Source organism: Didymosphaeria variabile, assembly GCF_027946475.1.
Source record: "Didymosphaeria variabile strain IMI 356815 chromosome Unknown scaffold_5, whole genome shotgun sequence".
Classification (NCBI taxonomy): Eukaryota; Fungi; Ascomycota; class Dothideomycetes; order Pleosporales; family Didymosphaeriaceae; genus Didymosphaeria; species Didymosphaeria variabile.
This window is the reverse complement of record NW_026611624.1, coordinates 1,184,867-1,205,744: the sequence shown is the minus strand read 5'-3', so window position 1 is coordinate 1,205,744 and position 20,878 is coordinate 1,184,867. Positions and strand designations below refer to the sequence as shown.

Here is a 20,878-nt window from a genome sequence, read left to right as displayed (position 1 = left end):
TGTCTCAATCCTCCATATCCGCTATTCTCACTTGCTATCTGATTGCTTTTCTTTGAAGGATCTACTATCCAGTGTTACAAAGGCCACAACATCATTAGCCATGGCAGCACTCATTGAGCGTTTCTCATGTTCGCGCCATCCCAGCGCTCCTCCGCTAACGATAAAAACGACAAAAGCAGCAAAGAGACCGGGTTGCTGAAGTGTTCACCATGTCCTCGACTGCAAGTACGCTACCGAATCCCACACTTCGTATGGGATGAAAGCACTTGAGAAAATGAATGTTTGAGAACAGTACACTAGTATTGGGCGGAGAGCTTTCGGAAATGATCAGTGAATTAGATCAGGCTAAAACAAGACTACATGATGGGGAAATATCATAATGATCGAAGGCTTTCTATCCCGGCTCTTCTCTGATCGTTGCTATGTCGCTAATAAAACGCCAATGAGATGCCAAAAAGGAAACACGCTAAAATTGAAGTCCGATTTTCCTTCCCTCGCGTCTCTCGCGAGTGGCGTGCTCGACCACCACTTCGCGACACCTCTTCTGGAAGAAGATAGGGCCCTTCTCCTTCTGTGGGTGAAGCTCACCGTTGACGAAAATTCCCGCCTCGATATTCTTCTGTGATCGCTCGCACAGGACCTTGTCCTCGCACATAACGCGCTTGTAGGTGTCGCTGATGAGCAGGAAGTCCTCCTCAGAAGAGTGCTTGTTACGCCACACCTCGTAGTACATCATGCTTTCCTTGGGGGATTTGGGCATGAATTTCTGGATGAAGAGGAAGTGTTTTGTGACAGTAAAGGAGACATTGGGGAAGCAGTATGTGGAGCAGATCTCCTGTCCGAGAGCCTTGAAGTCTTCGGGTGTATTGGGCTTGTGCTGGATGTGGTCGCCCTTCGGATCGCAGTAGACGTCGTACGACTCGAGGTCGATCAGGCCTGTTGTGAGATCGGGGTGTGTTGTTGCGCAGTGGTAGCACTCGTTGAAGTTATCTGCGAGGATCTTCCAATTGAAGGGGCCGACGATATTCCAGGTGTGGTCAAATTCGTAGTCGTCAAAGTCGAACTGATCAAATCGGGTCTGCTCGTCGATGTGGTCAAATCGGTCCTCCCATGATACCTCTGGCTTTTCGTTGGGGTCTAGGTTGAGCCAGATGAATCCGTTCCTGTCGATGCGCACGTGGATGTATTTTGAAGAGTCGGATTTGGCGATGTCAAGAGCATCGACACCATGAATGGCTTGGATCTCGCCAGCGGAGTCCTTGTGGATGACAACATCGTAGTTGGCGATGTCATAGTGTAGCCAATCTCCAGACTTGCGAAGCCTCGAGTTGTGAGTCATAAGAAGCCATCGACGTGAGAAGATAGCACGTCGCTCAAGCTGGTACATCTCCTCAGATGTGTACCAATTCGCTGGCAGAGCGCGCACTGACTGTACCTTCGTCGGTACAGCCTTTGTTTGGGGCGCGACAGCGGCACGGTTGCCACCGAAGCCAAGGTAGCCCAGTAGTGATCCAACCATGATGTGTGATATTACGAAGATATTGCTCGGTTGAAGCAAAGACTTGTGTTGATAAGCAGTGGTAGATGTGAAGCTAAAAACCTGAGTAGGGCCAGCTGCTGAACATATATATCGATTCAGGAGGATGGTCAATTACGTGTAGCGCTATCGCTTGAGCGCTCTGATTTAGGAAAGCAATCCGCCACTGTATTGTGAGGGGAGCGCGGCCATGCGCTTTCGTTGGTATGACTTTGCCATGGGGTGCGCGAACGCGATCGGGCTGTAATTACCTTTCGAGATGTCGAGTGCGACGGCTATTATCACATGCGATAAGGACCCGGTGAATCGGAGTTGGCATCGTGATCAACACCACCAGAAGCTCAGGGGCCCAACAAAGATCTAGAAGCCACGAGCCTATGATCGATGAACAACAAGGATATTCGACGAATCACGCGTCCGTATCGTTCATGTTGATGAGGCTGATGATAGCGCGATGAGGTTATCTCAAACTGTTGCCCCTCAGTGCCACTGGCGTGAATGGGAACTATTTCCCAATCCGGACATCAAACACTGGCGCAAGTACGGACCACTTTGTCACCCAACAACATGGTGATTAATATGACTGTAAGAAATCATCGTGACCATCCGATACGGAATGAAGAGATCCGTTCTCGCTGTTGGGAGTCTTGCGGCTTCAACTATGCCACGCCACCACTTTCGCACCGTGATTGTCTCGATGCCCCTTTACCGCCCGTCATAATTCTCTTGTGGAGCTCTAATTTCCCCAGACTTGCCCATATATATGCGAGTATTGGAAGAATATGTCTCTCATCATCCATGGATGTACCGACATCCCGTGAGGGCCGTTGTTCTCATCGGTTTGATAAGAGATCACTTGTCAGTGGGCTATCAGCGAGGCGGTGAAACAGCATCGGCGCCATGAAGCACTTGAACCGCTATCGGGCAACAAAGAATCCCGACCGGCCAAGCTGGATCTCCCCAAACCACAGGCCTGAGATTATTCCGTCCAGAAACGCCCATCGCGTGACCGTGACCGATCCCACACCCAAATTTTCTTAGCCCGGGGTACCTCTAATGCTCACTATCTGGCCGCTTTGCCATACGTGAAATTGATCATTTTCAGTGTTAACAAGTGCTCGAGTACTATAGATTATACGCTCTGTGGCAGGGGAAACAGTGACGGCATAATGGGCATCAGTCCCTTAGTAGCCAGGCTCGCTGAACAGGAGCTGCTGTTCGATCGGCGCCTCCACAAACCCTCTGGACAGTGGAATCCAAATAGTAAGATCGCTTACGAGTGACCACGGCCCCCGAGCAGATACCGATGCGGTCTTCGGAGTCGAACGTAGCTTCCTCATGACGCCAGACAGGACTGCAAGGTATAGTAACGGGCATAAAATGCTGAAATCTACCGCAAGATAACTGTTCTGTCATTCTACATCCTTCCGTGGGATTCGATTGCCCTATCTGCACACTCATCTATGCTACGTGGCCACAAATTCGTCCACAACCCTACGCCTGTTTCTCCCCAAAAAGGCTAGATTTCTGGATTGCCGGTCCAGGCTCAGGAAGCAGGTGAACAGGCGCACTCTGCCCAGCTTCCGGAATCGGAGATGCCACATCCCACTGGTCCAGCACACCTATATGGATTCAAGCTACAAGACCCAGTTAAGGGTCCTACACATAAGTGGTCATTGGATTGCCCTCAACTCGTTCAGGACGCGTACATAACCAGGATTGTGCTGTTTCATCGCTCTTGATCGAAGCTAGCAGGCGATTGAAACATACTCTCCTGTTGGAGAAAAAAAGACGTGCGGGCTCGCAGGAAGCGGCCGTAGAGATCACTTGTGTGTAGGAGACTCTGCACGTAGCATAAGAAGAAGTACCGCCGACAACGTGGCCCAGTGCATTGAAACATTCGTGGGTTTTCTCAGGTTTGCATCGCTTTATAGCGTACATACTCCCCTTTTCGGCGTATTCTGGGCATGGATCGGTTTGAAGGTTGAAATTATCTCCCAACTTTGATGGAATTCTTGAAGTCGATGCAGGGATGGTGATCAGACAGCCTCATGGATTATGAGCGGGAAATTTTACAGCTGAGTTGTCAACTGAGCGTCCTCTGGAACAGGCCTTGTGGAGAAAAGGTCCTGTTAGTAGATGGGCGCGGTAGATGCTATATGATCATGGTCGTGCATGCAATATATGATTTGAGACAAGCTTCACGCGGGCCGGTACTTGACTCAGATAGAAGTCACTCGGGGCCCAGTATATTCTATCGGGGTTTAGATTGGGCTTTCGTTGGATCGAGTAGTTAAGATAAACCATTGCAGATGTTGCTTAATATTATTTTAGGTTTTCGAAGGCGGTTCTTGACCATAAAGTCTCCGAGCTCGCGCACATACTGTTGCTAGCTTCTGTCATGGACCACGCGAGAACGGATTCGGGTATATCTACGGGATATCTTCATAGCGCTGTGTATAGAAGTCCGGTACTGTAGAAGTCTGCAATCCAATAATTGCATGTAGTACACTCCGTCCATATGTCGAATGGACGAAATTATTTCAACATCTCTCGGCGTAATTCATACGATCATGTGATTTAAGTGAAAGCTAGTAGCGATCGAAGTGTCGCGTTGCACTCTACCTAGCTTCATGTTCCATACTGAGTGACGCGTTACGCGCCTTTTTCACGCGCCATGGCTATCGTGAAAGTGCCAGGACCGCTAGCACTCGCACATGTATTTAAAGATGGGTCCCGATCAAGATATAACCACCCACAGCTCTGGTATCAACTCGAGAACCTAAAGTACGTGATTTCGACTGTAAGTTCCAAGACATGCTCCACGTAGCCAGATACTAACACTATCAGACTTTGCGGGTCTACGAAGAGATTACATCCTGCAACGAACATTCATACTTCGATTAGTCAACTATCTTGAACAATACTATGACTGACTTGTCACTCCCTCGTCCCGGCCCTGTCGCCATCAGCCTCCTAGCCCTCGTCTCCGTCTGGGCAGTAGTCTCCTCCTACAAGCACAAGAACGACATGCACAAGCATCTCGCAGCATCTGAGCGCCGCCACATCGCTGAGAAGCAGGCCCTTTCCGTCAAGCTGCTCACCGAAAAGCACGAGCTCGAGCTCAAGGTGCTCAGCGTCACCCACGACCTGGACCAGACCAAGGTAGACTTAGCATTCGAGAAGTCCCGTCGCGAGATCCAGGAGAAGGAGAACGCCGCGCACGAGGCCTTGCATCGATCGGCCGTACAGACGGTGGAGATGCAAGAGGAACAGATCAACAACCACGAAGCCTTCCGTCAGTCTGCTAAACAGTTGGTGGAGATTCAGACTGCCAAGGTCCGTAAGCACGAAGCCACGCTTGAGGCTGCCAAGGACTTGATGGAGGCGCATCAGCGGCGGATTCGCGATCTTGAGGGTGAGGTTGCTCGTCTGCGCGAGGGGAACGAGGTGACGCCGCCGCCAGCGTATCACACTTAGGTGTCTGCTCGTCTCTTGAAGGCTTCGGTGGATGATGAGCGAAGTACGTAAAAAGCGGCCTCTCTTCATGATAGCTAAGCTGACTTCATCATAGGCTCCGAGTAGAAGGTGTCATTCTTTGAAGCATGTTGCATCTTTCCTATGTGTCACGGCTACAAGACACTTACGGTGCAAAGTCACGACATCTGATTTCGATATCACGGTTATCTGCATGCATAGGATTTCTGGAGCATGCGGCCTTTTTTCGGTCGTGAGCAACACGGAAAGATGAAGTTGTGAAGGTCGGATTATGGACCTAAAGGGTGAATGTACACGTGTACACGATCATGAAGTATCATTGTACAACTACTCCAGTACCAATATCAGCTTTTCACATTCACAAGACTTTTGAATACACTCGCAACGGCATAATGATTGGTTTTTGTGGCTGAGCTGTCATGGTGCGTTTGTTATCGTCTGTGATGTAGACATCGTGACGTCCGTGGGCGATGAATTTCCTCGGTTTGCGTAACGCAGCACATTACCGCTAACGAGTCGGACTCCTTAGTCACCGACCTGAATACATCGTCTCCCCAGCACCATAGCGCATCGTGCCCTTTATCTTTATCTTTACGCTCGAGATCGCATTCTTGGAAGTCATCATGGCGGGTGTTGCAGGCCCTTCACCCGTACGGGTGAATAAGGAGCCGCCCTTGGAGTCATCTAAGTATCGTAACTCGTGCTGCGCTTGGACTCTTGCTAATACCAGGATCAAGCTTAACTGACATGCCTTACCTATTATACCCACCAGACGCTGACGCTACTACCAAGCCAAGTCATGCCGTCGGTCACCTCGATCCAGTATTGCTAGAGGTCGGGAAGGGGAAGCAGCGGAGAAGGCTGACCAAGTCCCCTCGACCGGAGACTGCAAGCAGTCACAGGAGTAGCTTCTCGAGACTCATGGGTCGTAAGGAGTCGCAGAAGCTGCAGGCCTCAAGGAACGTGCCACTGACGAGGAACGACCCGGAGAGAGACCTATATCTGATGAGCGGAGCGAACCAGGAACGAAAGACAATCGCCGAGATCAGACAGCAGACGGCACAGAGACAGGAGATATCCGAAGATTGGAACAGGCCCAAACTCGCCAAGTCGCTCGGCATGCTCGACCCCAACAGGCCCAGCATATACATTTACGGGAGTGGAAACGAGACTTCAGCGGCAGCCAACGCGCAGCTAGACCGCGAACTCTTGCGAGAGATCACAGACTGGGTTGGCATTGGAGGCATCCTCAAGACGACACAAGTTTCTGTGATACCTGAAGAAGGCATCTGTGTCGACGAGAAGGGCGAGCGTATCTATTTTCCACCCAAGTGGAACCTTCCACTGTTTCCGTGGGAGGAGGAAGTGTCACGGTCGAGCTCGACCAAAAGCAAGGAATCTTCGTCGAAGGGCTCGTTGGAGTACGTGACAGCAGGTTTTGCCGCTGTTTTCGAGGTCGCTGACAGGTACCAGGCGAAAGATGAGCCAGATCAGGAAACTCATGGCGTAGGGCAATGGCTGGGAAGGGGTGCTTGCGGTGGATAGTACTGCTGGTCGCGTGATGGCAAGAGCGCCATCACTCGGGCGCTGAAGCGTCGGCGCGGCGTATGATCTTGCACCTAGCTAACGATACCCTCGAATGGCAACTGAAATGTGCCCTATCGCGATTGTGCAAAAGCTGCTGCCTGTGACACGATGTTGCGAGTGATGAAGTGGTAGGCCACGCGGCAGCCAATCACAGGTGCGGGCCCCTATGACGTTCGGCAGGCGCAAGCGAGGAGCTTGGCTGTTACGAGCTCGCAAGGCACATCCTCGACGTTGCGCGCAACCTCAACCTCCAAACACTGTGTCTTTCCGCATCCGCCCATTGCGCCGCCCATCGTACCCTATCGCTCCCGCGAACGTCAATCAAACTGCGGTTCCCACATCTCTCTGACCAGCCAGCCGGCATGGACTTCTCCGACATCTTGTGCGTGCGCCTGGGCCAACGAGCTGCCCTCTCAGACCCTCGAAAGGCACCGAGGCTGCCATTGTTGTGTTTGGCGCTGACAATTGGTGTAGTCGCATGGTGAATCTCGCCACTGCGGTTTTCACCATTCTTGGCGGTGTGACAAAGTTCATCCACCCTGGTGGCTTGTAAGTTGCTCTGCATCTTGTCCTCGATCGCATACATGGGCGCTGACAACGGTCCTCAGCGCGAATATCATCCTAGGAGTATACTTGGTCATTTTTGGTGCTGGTAAGGAAGCTGTTTCTAATTGCGCAGAGCAAGTACTGACACGTTGCTAGCTACGGGACTCCTTGGTTCGTGTTTCCTTCTTGTCCATGCCATCCGTCTCGCCCACCCGCGCTCCAAGACCGTTCGAGGTCCTCGATATATGAACTGATGCTAGTCACCGCGACGATGAACTGATAGAGCACTGAGACGGGCGCATGGCTCTGAGACACGATCATGGCCAATGGGCACCGCTAACAGCTGCGCAGAATTTCAGATCCCCCCACAAGTCGCCCGCTATGCTTCGTTCATGTTCTCTTTTATCGGTCGTGGAGTCTGTAAGTCAATAATCAGGCGAGAAAACGGTCCAATCACTTATATCGTTAGTCTATGTCTTCGTCGGTTCCGTAGCCGTCGGAGAAGGTTGGTGGCGCATCATCCCAGGTACCATTGTCGGTGTCGTTGGCCTGGCGTACATTGTCCTCGAGTTCATTCCCTCGATCGAGCCTCCTGCAAACATGCGTGATGCCGACGCCGGCTGGGGCCAAGAACAGGTCTAGAAGGCTTAAGCGCCCTAGCAAATCGAGGATGGCGCTCAACGATTCCTCGAAAACTAGACCAGCATAGAGACAAGAGTTGGGTTGGCTTGATACAATTTCGCATTCTCTGTGATATTGAAAAGTATTTGGTCATGTTGGGTGGATTGTATACCTGGCGCATGACTGTGAGGAACCTGTGTATTCTTTTGGAAGGGTTGCAGGAATGGAACCAGGATAGTGTGAGCGTCTAATGACGTGGCGTAGGACGGGCTGTTGTATGTTATTTGTAGACTGTAGGCAATTTGACGACCTAGTCTGTTGTTTCGACAAGGCAAGACGCTGATGTCCACAGGTACCTAGTCAGGTACCGCGATGCTAGACATGTCTTAGCCAAGGAAGTGTTGTTTCTCGGCACATCAAATGGTGTCAAAGCAGGCTGACGACAAGCATCGGGACCTCCGACATGCAAACATGGGCGGCAGTTTGCTCGTAGCCCGAGACCGTGGCACTCGACTTCGTTAGCTGCAGGTGGAGAGCAGCGTGCTTCCGAGGCGACTTCGATTGGCCAGGTCGATAGTCAGCGAATCAAGATTTGCATGTTTGCCATGACAGATGCGCCGACGAGGTCTCGTTCTAGCTCCGGACCCACGTGTGGCCACCGAACAGGGACAGAATGGGGAAGGTCGTTTGGGTTTTGCTCGTTGCCACAGCAGATCGCCACCGACCGAACGGTCAATCTAGTCTGCAAAAAGTCTGAGGGGAAGCCACAGCCGTTTCGGGCTACGTAATTGTACATGCACCCAGACTTCGATTCTTGCCAAACGATGCGGTGAAGGCCATGAGGGCGGGCGTCGACGAGCGCAGGATGGCGCTAGGTGCAAGGCTAACGAGCTTGCTTATCATTGCCAATGCGGTGATTGGCCGGCCCTGCATCGGCAAGGAACTCGCGACTCCCCAGACGACTGCCTGTTACGCATCACCGCGACCCTTTCTGACGCTCGTTGCTGGTCGCTAGAGGACGGAGGAAGCCTCGGACAAAGCATATTCCCCGTCTCCTGTCACCTCTCGCAGGAGCCAATTTTCTCCTCCCAGTTGCACCTTGCTATCGCTGCGGACCCCCAAAGCCAACATCTCGGCGAAGCACCCAGGTCACGTTGTGGCCACCTGACGGAGACAAGCACTTGCATAAGCAAGCCTACCAGCTCGCGGAACCGGTCAATCAGCCGCCCAACGGGCGCACAAGGCCCCACTGCAACATCTCCTCCAAACACTGCCGCACCGAATCTTCATTGTTGCTCGTACCTGCGTCTCCCGTCCTGCCCGGAGGCAGCGTGGCCGCCAGATAACATGGCCAACGGTTCCGGTAGCGGAGGCACTTCGCTGGCTCCTACGCCAACCCATCCACACCACTTATCCCGGGAACCGAGTCGAGAAGACGTGGAAATGGCTGAACAACTCAGCCAGTTGAACCAGGCCCAGGACAATCGCGCCTCGAGAATAACATCGCCTCCGCAAGCTCACCAAGCCGCGACCCCACCCCCAGCGCATACCCCCGAAATCTACCACTCTCTCGAGGATTCGCGACCTTTGCGGGAAAGCGAGCAACCAGAGCAGCCCTCAATGCCCACTACTCCAGCGTCCCTCGCTCAGCCCAATCTTGGCTCGGGGAACGCGCTTATCACAGGCCAAGTCTGCAGGTGCGTATCAGCCTCCGCTTTCCTTTCTTACAGCCATGCAGCCCCTGTCTTGAACAATTACAAAATTGCTGACAATCGCCAAAGCAACTGCGGAACCACGAAAACACCCCTGTGGCGGCGATCGCCTGCTGGAGAAACTATCTGTAATGCTTGTGGTTTGTACCAGAAGGCAAGAAACCAGTCACGCCCAACTAATCTCAAGCGCAACACCACAGCCCAACCTACCCTGCCCATTCACCAAAACCCAGCGCCAGGCCAGGGACATGACCGAAGCGCTTCACCAGCAGTAGCAGGTGTCTCACCGAGGCCTGCAACCTACGTCGCATCGGACCATGAAGCCGCTGGAACTTGTCCTGGTGGCGGTAGATGCAATGGCATGGGAGGTCAGCAAGGCTGCGGTGGATGCCCCGCCTTTAACAATCGTGTGTCCAAGACGGCTCAGTTTGCACTGGCACAGACTAGTGGCCCTTCAATCGCCACTGGATCCGACAGAGGAGCATCGGCGGCGACGAGCGCAATTCCCGCCTGCCAAAATTGCGGAACCACAGTGACGCCTCTTTGGAGAAGAGATGAGGCTGGACATACCATCTGCAATGCCTGTGGTACGTTCATACTTTGCCGCTGACCCATTGTAGGGTTCCGCATCCCACTTCATGAGCTAACATATGCAGGCCTCTACTACAAGCTTCATGGCTCACATCGACCGGTCGAGATGAAGAAGCAAGAGATCAAGCGCCGGAAACGTATCGTTCCTGCCGACAGCAACAGTACTCAAGCGCCGTCTTCGATTGCCGGCTACTCACCTCAACCCCGCGCAACGCACACTCCGGCTTTCGAGCACTCAGTATCGCCCGATCCGTCCACTGCAATCGAATCGAGCGAGCTTCCCTCGGGGGTCAGAGCACCCGTACCGGTCGACTTCACCACCTACCTGGGCAAAACTGCTCACCTGGGCCCCCCTTCGCCGTCTACGACGTATGCTGGAGCACCTTCGCCTAGAAAACGTAGCTTGAGCGCTACCCTAGATACAGAAGAAAAGCCCGCGACACCAGCACCCCACCGACCGAATCCTATCTCGTCGATTTTGAACCCGGCTGCGGCGCAAGACACAAACATCGATCCATCGCTATCAAGCCTGTCGCAAAAGAGTGCAGACTCCCCTTCCGCTACCCAAGAAGACAAGACCACCCGCAAAGAAAGACTCAAAAGAGAAGCAGAGTTGATGAGGCAAGAGCTGGCGAAACGCGAAAGAGAACTACAAGAGCTAGGTGATGACTGAGGTATTAGCGCAAATGTGTCAGATAAAAGAAAAGTGCTACATCAAGGAAGACAGAATTCCGCCCGGAAAAGTGGGGATTGAATGTACTGTTATTATTGGCGTTCTGGGATAACACGTTTCTGACCTCTACCGGAGGCTCGGACTGGGGGATATGCGGCACGACTTTACGATTTGCGAACGATATGGGCGAGATGAAGGCAGGTGATGGTAATTCTGGATTTCGAAGTTCTGAAGCGCGGCGTCAGGTTATACCACAGACTTTCGTTGCGATTATGATGGCAACGCCATGTTACATAGGAGTGGAGGGTCAACAGCGCTGGCCCCGAAAATGAAGAAGCGCTCAACTCATCGACCAAGCTACGAATTCCAGAAGATATTACGCGTCTCCGAGGCCCGTAATGTTACGTCGTTCTTCTTTTGTGACTATAGATATGCAAGATGTCTATCTAAATGCAAGCGAACAAGCGCTGGTTATTCTGCGCGTCGTTACCTCAAGCCGAGACCGCTCGCTAACCTCTAGGAGGTATCAATTTGCAATCCGCGGTGGGATGAATGCACTATCCCTCAATTCTTCTTGAGACCCATCGAAGCCCCTTCATTTCCTTTTCGTAAACTTGCTCCATCCCCGGGACCACTGGTTTCTCCCACCTCTTCTGTACCACCGACACTATACCTGATCTTTAAGGGCTTGATCATGGAGCCATAAGACGTTGCTACGGCGAGTCAGAAGGCATGTGTAGCACGGGTAAGTATGCAGAATCAAATGATAACGCTCAGGTAGTGAGCCTAATCACCGTCCCTCCGTCCCCTTAACACAACCCTCAAATCCACCTCTCTATCCGTAGTCCAATCCGCCATCCACATCACGTTCCACTTCAGCTGTTCCTCGACCTGCGGCCCTGGAATGACTTCGTCAAGTAGCACACCCGGATAGTGCAGCTCGCGTATACCAGAACAATGCCTGATGTGCGAAAGCTGTGCGCTCGATGTATTTGAGGAAGGGGAGGGGGAGGAGGAGTCGCTGTCCCACCATTCCGCAGGCTCACCCTCAGAGGCCTCGGAGGGGAGACGGGGAATGTGCATCACGGCCCATCCGTAGGAGTGGAAGAGGTGCGCTACGGCGCGGTCGGATGTTATATAGCGAGATCTTGGGGGGCTGGAGACAGAGTTCGGTCGACGTGGTTTGAAGAGTAGGTAGGGCATGATTAGTTGGAGGGTTTGGGGACTTGGGTGGCTGTGGGGGTTTAGGGAGGGAGTGTTATCAGGACTGGAGACTACTAGAAGTGCTTTGATGGACAGCATGATGAAGGATAGCATGATGAAGGATAGCATGGTGAAGTTAAGCATGGTGAAGGACGACATGATGAAGGATAGCATGGTGAAGGACGACATGATGAAGGATAGCATGGTGAAGGACGACATGATGAAGGACGGCATGATGAAGGAGAGGACGAAGAAGGACAGCGTCTTGAAGGGCAGCATGGTGAGAGTCAGCTTGTTGAAGGACAGCATGATTCCGTTCACGGATGCTCACGGCGCATTTCATGTGGACGAAGGATTGGAGTTCGTTGTAGTGATGTGTAACACGCGCAGGTCCATGACTCACGTTACTGCTGGAAAGCTCCCTTAGATCAAAAGGGCACCGGATCTTGTTTTTGAACTTGAGTGTTGCAGATGCTGATTAAGTCCCTCAGATATCTAGCAGAAAACAAGGCGGCCATTTCACAAAAATCGTGCTCCACGCCGTTGCAAGAGAGATCAACGAGGCTAAAACGGCTACGAATCCGGACCAGTAGATCCCCCAGCTTTCGTACTCCACTAGCAACGCGGTCAAGTTAGCTAGTGCTTCAAGCTCAACTACAACCACAGAGTCCCATTTTGTAGATCTTATCGTAGTGGTGCAGAAACGTCCAGGAGACTGTACTAATATATCTCGAACATTGAGTAACAGTGTTATCTTGTCACGATCAACCAGGCAACGTCTTGGAAGTTGACTTAACAACCCAATCTACACGATAAGGAGGAAGCATGTTTGTTTTTGCAACAGTGTGCTCACCGCCAAGAGCTCCGAAAGACTGAGTTACCCCGGATAGACCAGGCCGACCCAAGGAGAGTTTACGCACGTTATTATTGCCCAGAGACCTGGATTGTGGACCATCCGGCGCTTTGGATCGTGCTCCGAACCTGCGGTGATACCAAGATAGAGGGCTGGCCACAGGAGTCGTGGAGTGTAGCGATATGATCGGCGCATATTCCCGAATGGTGCTGGTTCGCGTTTGGCAATCGAGAAGCTTGTCGACGCCTGCCGAGGTGCTTTCCTGGGTCAAGCAATTGCAATGCGGGGTAGTTCCGCGCTAAGTGAAGGTCACTGCTAATTCGGTATGCAACGTCCTTCCATCTTTGTGCAAGTCTCCTTATCGTCCAAAACCCTTATAAGTGGCACCTGGGGCCTGTAAAGCGATTGCTGTATCACCTTCGAAGAGTATGGATATAGGGCTGCACGACACCGCTACCGCTAGAACATGACAAGCACAACCGGCTCTCAAGGGAGCTCCAGGCATATTGATAGAACCCCAAGACTAACAGAGGCAATGCCGCGGTATCTTTCCATGCACGTCGAGGTTCCGATAGTGTGGCTTGCGTGGCTCCAGTCGAACAAGGCGCAGGATGGCCAATGGGACAGCCAATGAAACACATGACCCACCACCGCCAACAACAGGCCAGAACAGATCTGTCGGTATCTCCGTGAACTGAAATACCTAGAGCGAGCTATTTCCCCAGTACCCCGCAGAATCACTCGTGGTGGGATCCACAATGCGGATGCTGCCCCGTCCGGCCATGAAAGAAGGAGTACAGTGTCGCCAGGATCGAGTCTCCGTCAGCCGCCCACCGTAGATCGGCACACGGGCACAGGCTGCGCATAAAGCCCCAGGCATGTCTCTTTGAGTGGATCTTCAGCCGGGTCGAAACTTCTGGCACTTTCTCCAGATCACCTTAATCGACTGAGTACGGGTGCCTCGGTCTCGAACAAAACAGTAGACGATGGCAGATAATAGTAGCTCTGGTAGGCCATCTCTGATGACTCGAACAAATGATCGAACGACCGACTGACAGCTTTGAGATGGCTCGGCGCACTCTCCGACAGAAAAGCCCGCCACCACGGAGCAGATTGAGCAGATCCATACCAACGAGCGAGTGCCCGGCCACGCAAATTATTACGAGAAGGGTGGTCTGAGGACATACGGAGACGATGAGGATCATGATGTCGAGCCACCAATGACCTTTTCGAGGATCATGAGCCTCATCGCCATGGCGTTTCGTAGGCCACCTCAGCCAATTCAGTACTTCATGACCAAACTAACAACCACGTAGTATGGACGGGCAGTCAAATTCCTGTATACCTCTTCGGCGGTGTTCCACCCTACATCTACGGCGACATCGGCGGTGCTGATCGATGGATATGGTTCATTCTCGCGAATCTGCTTTCCCTCGCAGCCGTTTGCCCCTTCGTCGGATCGATCTCTGACATCGTTGGTCGCCGCTGGGTTGCAATGATTGGAGCTTGCTTCCTCATCCTGGGCATGATCATCTGTTCGACAGCACATACCATGAACATCTTCATCAGCGGCATGGTCTTCTCAGGCATCGGTGCGGGTATCAACGAGCTTACAGCACTGGCCGTGACGTCTGAGCTCGCTCCGACCGCTCAGCGTGGCAAGTACGTTGCCATTTTGGTCTTCACCATCATTCCTTTCTGTCCTTCTGTCCTCTGGGCACAACTTATTGCCGCGCACTCCACCTGGAGATGGATCGGCTGCTGGTGTGGTCTCTGGGCGTTCATCGGTCTTGTGATGACTGCAGTGTTCTACCACCCTCCTCCAAGACCCAACAGCCAGGGTCTGAGCCGCAAGCAAATTCTCGCCGAGATTGACTACGTCGGTGGTCTGCTTTCCATCTCCGGCATGCTCCTCTTCATGATGGGCATGCAGTGGGGTGGGTACCAATATCCGTGGTCCAGCGCGCACGTTCTCGTACCTCTGATAATGGGCGCGGTCCTCATCGTAGCTTTCGTCGTATGGCAAGGCTACGCAAAACACCCCATGTTCCCGAAGAGACTGCGGCAGGAGCCCCGTATCTTGGGACTGACACTCGTAATCACCTTCATCTCGGGTGCCAATTTCTTCTCCATTCTCATGTTTTGGCCTACACAGGCATTTAACGTGTACGGCCATGATCCCATCGGTGTCGGCATCCGTGGTATTCCCGTTGGATTCTCCATTCTGGCCGGAGCCTGCATCGTGTTGTGGCTACTTTCTATGCTTCGTGGCCATAACAAGGAGCTTCTTATTGCATCCTCGATTCTCATGACTGCTGGGTGTGGTGCGCTTGCAATCGGACGCGTGGACAATCTTCATCAGCTCTGGGGTTTGCTGGTTCTGGCTGGACTCGGTATTGGAGGCATCGTGGTCCCAGCGTCAATCATCTGTAAGTCTATTCTGAGGCTGCGTGTATGGTAAATAGGGGCTAACCCTACCAGCAACCATCATCTGCCCCGACGACCTCATCGCCACAGTCGCCGCCCTCACCCTCGCCATCCGCGTCATCGGCGGCTCGATCGGCTACTGCGTGTACTACAACGTCTTCATCTGTAAGCGCCATCCCTCCCCTCTAACCTCCCTTATTGCCTCTGCCGGTTCCCGGCCACTAACACTCCCCAGCCAAATTCGTCCCCGCAGCAACCCACTTCATCGGCGGCGCCATGGTGACCAAGCTCAACATCACCGACAACGCCGTAATCGCAGAAGCCATCGGCATCACAGGCGCCTCGCTCCTTCCCGCGCTGCAAGAACTCCCAGGCATCAAAGACGTGCCAGGTGCGTACGAGCTCGTGGTGTACGCCGGCCAGCTCGCGTACGCAGAGGCTTACAAATATGTGTACTACGTGAGCATAGCGTTTGGGGCGGTTAGCATCCTGGCCGCGTGCTTTTTGGGGGATATTTCCAAGTATATGGATGATCACGTTGCGGTGGTTATGCATTGAGTGAGGGTAGATTGGATGAGACTTGAACGGGAAGGCAGGCTTATGTTAAGATATATTATCGAATACACGATCTGTCAACGCTTCAGCTTCTTAGTCCATCTACAGCTACCCTTGATTTCTTAAATGGTGTGTTGTGACTGTGTGTTGATAGGAGGGGGTACGGGCTTGCTTACAGCTGGCAGTCCTGTTTATCATTGATTGGGTGAGGTACACAGCGCATCAAGTTGCGATGCTCCGTGACATTTGTAGCATAAGTCGCATTCGACCCGCGGGCTCATATGCGCCTGCCTTAGAAACATGTTTCTCCACCGTTCTATATAATGATATGCCACAGTCGTCATATCCGTCCTTGAATACAGAAAGCAACGGTGCTCATCGGAGACCGCCCATATCCATGTTTCCCACCCGTGTCTAATTCTGTATGTATGGTGTGCCAAAAGTAGACACAATCTGCGCGTCTACATACACAAACTTGGACGCGGCAAGCTCTGGCCCTACTCAGTAAACAAAACAGAAGAACCAGAATTCAACTAAAATCAGTCTATTAAATCTGCAAAAAGTTGGCGTTCTTGTCGGCTTGTATGGTTCGAACTAACGAACTCTAACCACCGCACAGGCGAACTGTATGACCATCTTCCTCAGCAGAGTTCGTCGGAGGCTACGAAAGCTACACGCCAACTACATCTCTGTAATTCTGATGAAAGTACTTCAAATCAATAGATATATATAGTACTATAAATAGAAGGATATGGGGGAAAGATTGAGATGATTGAGCTGATTGAGGTGATTGAGGTGAGAGGTGAAGGCAGGCAGGGTTGAGTGTTTGCCTTCACAAAAGTGTAAGGAACGACTGTTAATTCGTTGATGGGCTCTTACAGCCGCTCTGAGAGCCGGATCACTACCTAGTTGCCACGGACAAACAGCTGGTGAACTACTTCACCTTATTCATGTCTTGCGAGTGAGCGCTTTGTGGGCAGAGCAGCCATCAGCGGACCTCGAGGGGAGCGTGCAGCGAGAGGGCGAGCCATGCCATTATTGAAATTTACTCCACGCAGTAAAAGCAACAGAACATTCATCCGGTGTGATAGTCGCAAATCCTGAGGTAAATGCGCTGGCCGGAAAGAGCCATGCCAAAGCCTGGATGATGCTGTACCTGAACATGATTCGTCTAATCCTCCAGCTTTGCGGTTTTAGTCATTTCTCAGTCCGCATTCTCCTTATCCTAGCTTACCTTCATGAATGGACGCGCTGTCGTACATCTTGGTTGCATAGGTACGTGAAAGTCATATAATCCCCAGGGCGCAAACGTGGCACCAATATACAAGTCTCGCAAACGATTACACATTTTCTCCAAAAAAAAAAACAATTCGTCAGGAGGTCCGGCAAGTATCTGTGCCTCGTTTTCGTGTTGCGCTAAGAGAAATCGCAAATCAACATTGGGCTGGTGAGATAAACAGTCTTTAGTATGGGTTTGAGATGTTGACGCGGATAGAGATCGAGGATAGGTCTATGTTGTTTAAATTTGTTGGGGATAACGTGGTAAGTCAATCGTATGATGCGCGTAGAACTACCGGAACCACATAGTAGCATCACTCTGACCCAAGAACATGGAAGTTCATGCATACCAATACTTCGTTCGTCATCTCTACTATCTAATTACTGTTACACAGTCCACCTGTCAAGAGCCCGGATACGGTATGTTGTATCCTACGGCATACGCGCCAGGCTATACATGCCTCATGGCTATCTCCCCCAGAAGCTGTTTTCTCTCATCTCTTGGTTGCGACCTCAATCTTCCCACTCGGGGTTCTTTTTCAATATCACTACGCCCTCCAGTACATTACTCAAGCTCAAGTACTTCTCATCTTCCAACTCTGCCCTCTCGCCATGGCTCAACAGCACAGGCGTACTCTGTGTCTGCCACCCAGTGATCGTCTTGGGACGACCGGCCTGGCCAACAATGTCGACGGCTTGGCCCACACGCACATTGACTGTGAGTGGCTTGAGTTCCTCGTCGAGCGTTATGAGGAACCGTGGGGAGATAGCTGTAGCCAGGAAGTAGAGTAGGTAATGTGCGTCGCCAACGATGAACTGCTTCGCGTCGATGAGGGAGACAAGGACAGTGAGAAGGCCTGCAGCGGCGACGCGCGAGAGGACTTGTCGGTCGGTATGGAAGGGGTTCATTGATAGCGTGCCCTTGCCTGCGTGCAAGAGACCCTGCGCTATGCGAACCATGAAGAGTGCGTTAGGATCGCGGTGGTAGTAGCTCGCGAGCTGTCGGAGCAATTGTGCAAGACGGGCGTTGTTGGTACCCGCGCCGGCCAGACCCATAGCGAAGATAGCATTGATGGCGACATCGTTGTCGTTGTCGTGGGAGTACCGCGAAAGAGTATCATAAACCTTCATCTGAGGGTTGCTGGGGCTGATTAAGGCCATTGCCAAAGGTACCGCTTTCCGGATGTTAGCCTCGCCGTAGTGCATCAGGTGACCAAAAGTGCGTATGATCATGTCCTGTCCGACGTCTTCTCCCATGGCCACCAATGATAAGCCGATGACAGCATACGACTGCAGCAGCTCGTCACCCTTCTTCTCCTCGTCCTCCTCTTCGATGTGCTCATTGCAGATGTGGAGCAATTGCTGCACCTTCAGCACGTTGCCGGTACCCGCCCACGCGCAGACTTCGGCAAGAACAGATGTAGGCTTCGACATGGGGTGATCAAGAGCCTTGAGCGTCTCCAGAATGACATCGACTTCTTCCTGCTGCCCGAAGAACAGCAGGGCAAGACCGAGAGCCATAAACCGCGTCCACTTGTCCTTAAGCTGCTTTGACCGGTCCTCGTCCAACAGAGTGTTCATCAAAGCATCAGTCACCTCGCCGTGAGCCGAACCAACAAAGATAAGACCCAAAGCCAAAGCTGCCATGGCGGAGAGCTGCATGTCTAGGCTTGTGTCGGTCACGATGGGAAGTAGAATCTCAAGGAGCTCTTCCTTATTTGATCCGGCATATGCGAGACCTAGACCCATGATAGAGGCTACCCGCACGTTGACATTCTTGTGCGAGAGGTTCTCCTCGTCACCGAGCAGGGCCATGGCGGGGTCGGAATCGTTCCGCACACCAGAATTGAATATACCCGTAGCAAGCATAGCACCGGCCTACCCAGACACTGTCAGCAAAACTACTGCAAGACTCGAGAAGCCAGTAATCACTTACCTTGACGAGATCTTCATCGACGTTGGTGTAGGGATCGATCTTATCAAGACCCATCTCAACGTCCCACAACATGAGCATACCCAGCGACGCAGAAGTCGAGAGCATGCCCTCGTCCTTGGTCTTCCAGACCCAGCTATTCTTACTATCTGAGTTTAACATCAACTTGTCGTTACCATAACCAGCATTGACGAAGGCGTTGACAAACGCGGAGGCGAGGTTGTGGCGTGCCGAGTCGGTGTTGGTGAGGCCTGCCGTCCTGCTGCTCTCAAGGTGGGTCTTGTAGATGTCATCCGGAGTCTTGGGATCGAGCACATTGAGCTCTTTGCCAAGCGCCTTGAAGTAATCCGATAGACGAGTGTTGCTTAAGCACTCTTGCAGTTCAGGGTCGTCGTCTTCCGACACATCGAACCATATCCGTTGTCGGGCAATAAGGAAAGCCATCTGTCGCCTTGTCGCCTTGTCATCCGTTGAGTTGAAAGTCTCTTCGATCAACTCGCGGTCGTTCAACCGTATCGCGAGGACCACAGCCTGGGTATACTGCTTATATTTCCGGTAGACTTGGTACGCTGTGCGGAGGAACTTATCGTTGTCGGGGTATGTGAGGAGGGGTACCGTGCTGACCATATACAAGCACACCCTGCCGTATGTGTCCGCGTCCAGATACTTCTCGATCTGGTCGATCATCTCCAACTCGGACAGGATATCGACCGCATCGGCATCGGCGTTGTGCTTCAGGAAGAAGGGCACTAGCGCAAGGGCGAGATCCGTGATGTCGTCTGTAGACTTGTCATCGTTCAAACGCTTCTGGAATTCTCTGCCGATCTCGAGCGCAAGATGGCGCATGTATTCGTGGCCCCATGAGCCGAGATCTGAAGAGGGCGCTTGCAGACGATACTTCAAGCAGTCGAGTCGGTCCTCGTCGGAATACGTCATTCCAAGTACGGACAGCATGTCGGCAAAGGAATTCTGCTGCTGTCAACATCTACGATAACTTGTAGAATTAATATGAGCGTACCTTGTTCTCGCCCGCCGGCCACGAGTCGTAAGCCTTTTCCAAGCTCTCATAGTGTGGTCGTAGGAACTTGAGTGGCTTCGGCACCGCCGTCATCGAACTTGTAGCCGTTTTGATGAACTCTTTGATCTTCTCGAGCGCTGGGTTGTAGAGATCTGAATCCGGTCCCTGCAATGCTTCAGTCAGCAAATGCTCTGATAAACAACACAGCTTCCATGGTGGGGGACCTACCAATATCCGCTCGACCAACATGTCCAAGTCGCTCTTCAATTGTTGGTCCTCCTCACTGAGCTCCTCTGTGGTTCATCAGTAAAAGCCTCCCTCATGATACTGATATGACAGCGATCCGACATGGGAAGCATACCAACAGCGGGCGCGCCTTTCTTGTCGTCTATTGGCTTGCCATCCTTATCTTTCTGTACTTCTTTCTGCTCTGCGTCGCCATTTGTCGCCTTTCCCTTGCCCTTCTCAGCGGCCGTTGGCTTCTTCTCGTCTTCTGCTGCCATGTTGCTTGCTAATAGTAGCTAGGCCGGCGGCGAACTGTCTCGTGCACCGAACGATTGCGGGGATGCGGAGTTCGGCCGTCAAGAGGACTATATACGGTGATATGGGAGGTGGTTCGGGGAGGGAGAGATCGCTCGAGGCGGCGGGACGTGGCGGGGGTGATATGGGGATAATGTTGATGCGTCGTCGAGAGCTCTCTTGCGCAGTCGCCGAACGCCAAGCAATCGAGCGGCGATCAAAGCGGCGAGCGCGCTCCGACTTCGAGAAACGTCCAAAATTATTTGCAACCCCGCACAATCCTTGCAAAGACTACCTACACAGCTGCGGAAGGGCCTCGACTTACGC

The 20,878-nt window shown here is 52.4% G+C and overlaps 7 protein-coding genes across 7 annotated transcripts; 5 read left to right on the top strand and 2 right to left on the bottom strand.

Annotated features, from left to right (window-relative positions):
* Window positions 1–466: 466 nt before the first annotated feature.
* On the bottom strand, window positions 467–1,519 carry N0V89_006847 (uncharacterized protein; the record flags this gene model as incomplete). Its single annotated transcript, XM_056215613.1, has 1 exon — window positions 467–1,519. The coding sequence occupies one exon, from the start codon at window positions 1,517–1,519 to the stop codon at window positions 467–469; it is 1,053 nt and encodes a 350-aa protein (XP_056069860.1).
* A 2,946-nt stretch (window positions 1,520–4,465) lies between these two features.
* On the top strand, window positions 4,466–5,017 carry N0V89_006846 (uncharacterized protein; the record flags this gene model as incomplete). The annotated part of the gene is made up of 1 exon (XM_056215612.1): window positions 4,466–5,017. The coding sequence occupies one exon, from the start codon at window positions 4,466–4,468 to the stop codon at window positions 5,015–5,017; it is 552 nt and encodes a 183-aa protein (XP_056069859.1).
* Window positions 5,018–5,658: 641 nt separating this feature from the next.
* Window positions 5,659–6,580, top strand: N0V89_006845 (uncharacterized protein; the record flags this gene model as incomplete). Its single annotated transcript, XM_056215611.1, has 2 exons — window positions 5,659–5,665; window positions 5,808–6,580. 2 exons carry the CDS (start codon window positions 5,659–5,661, stop codon window positions 6,578–6,580), a joined length of 780 nt encoding a protein of 259 aa, XP_056069858.1.
* A 626-nt stretch (window positions 6,581–7,206) lies between these two features.
* On the top strand, window positions 7,207–7,810 carry N0V89_006844 (uncharacterized protein; the record flags this gene model as incomplete). Its single annotated transcript, XM_056215610.1, has 2 exons — window positions 7,207–7,249; window positions 7,605–7,810. The coding sequence occupies 2 exons, from the start codon at window positions 7,207–7,209 to the stop codon at window positions 7,808–7,810; spliced, it is 249 nt and encodes an 82-aa protein (XP_056069857.1).
* Window positions 7,811–9,136: 1,326 nt separating this feature from the next.
* Window positions 9,137–10,765, top strand: SFU1 (GATA type transcriptional activator; the record flags this gene model as incomplete). The annotated part of the gene is made up of 3 exons (XM_056215609.1): window positions 9,137–9,486; window positions 9,571–10,088; window positions 10,158–10,765. 3 exons carry the CDS (start codon window positions 9,137–9,139, stop codon window positions 10,763–10,765), a joined length of 1,476 nt encoding a protein of 491 aa, XP_056069856.1.
* A 3,042-nt stretch (window positions 10,766–13,807) lies between these two features.
* On the top strand, window positions 13,808–15,806 carry N0V89_006842 (uncharacterized protein; the record flags this gene model as incomplete). Its single annotated transcript, XM_056215608.1, has 5 exons — window positions 13,808–13,829; window positions 13,911–14,084; window positions 14,138–15,250; window positions 15,303–15,413; window positions 15,484–15,806. 5 exons carry the CDS (start codon window positions 13,808–13,810, stop codon window positions 15,804–15,806), a joined length of 1,743 nt encoding a protein of 580 aa, XP_056069855.1.
* Window positions 15,807–17,594: 1,788 nt separating this feature from the next.
* Window positions 17,595–20,535, bottom strand: RPN1 (proteasome regulatory particle base subunit; the record flags this gene model as incomplete). Its single annotated transcript, XM_056215607.1, has 5 exons — window positions 17,595–18,959; window positions 19,018–19,983; window positions 20,033–20,197; window positions 20,261–20,325; window positions 20,394–20,535. The coding sequence occupies 5 exons, from the start codon at window positions 20,533–20,535 to the stop codon at window positions 17,595–17,597; spliced, it is 2,703 nt and encodes a 900-aa protein (XP_056069854.1).
* Window positions 20,536–20,878: the final 343 nt, after the last annotated feature.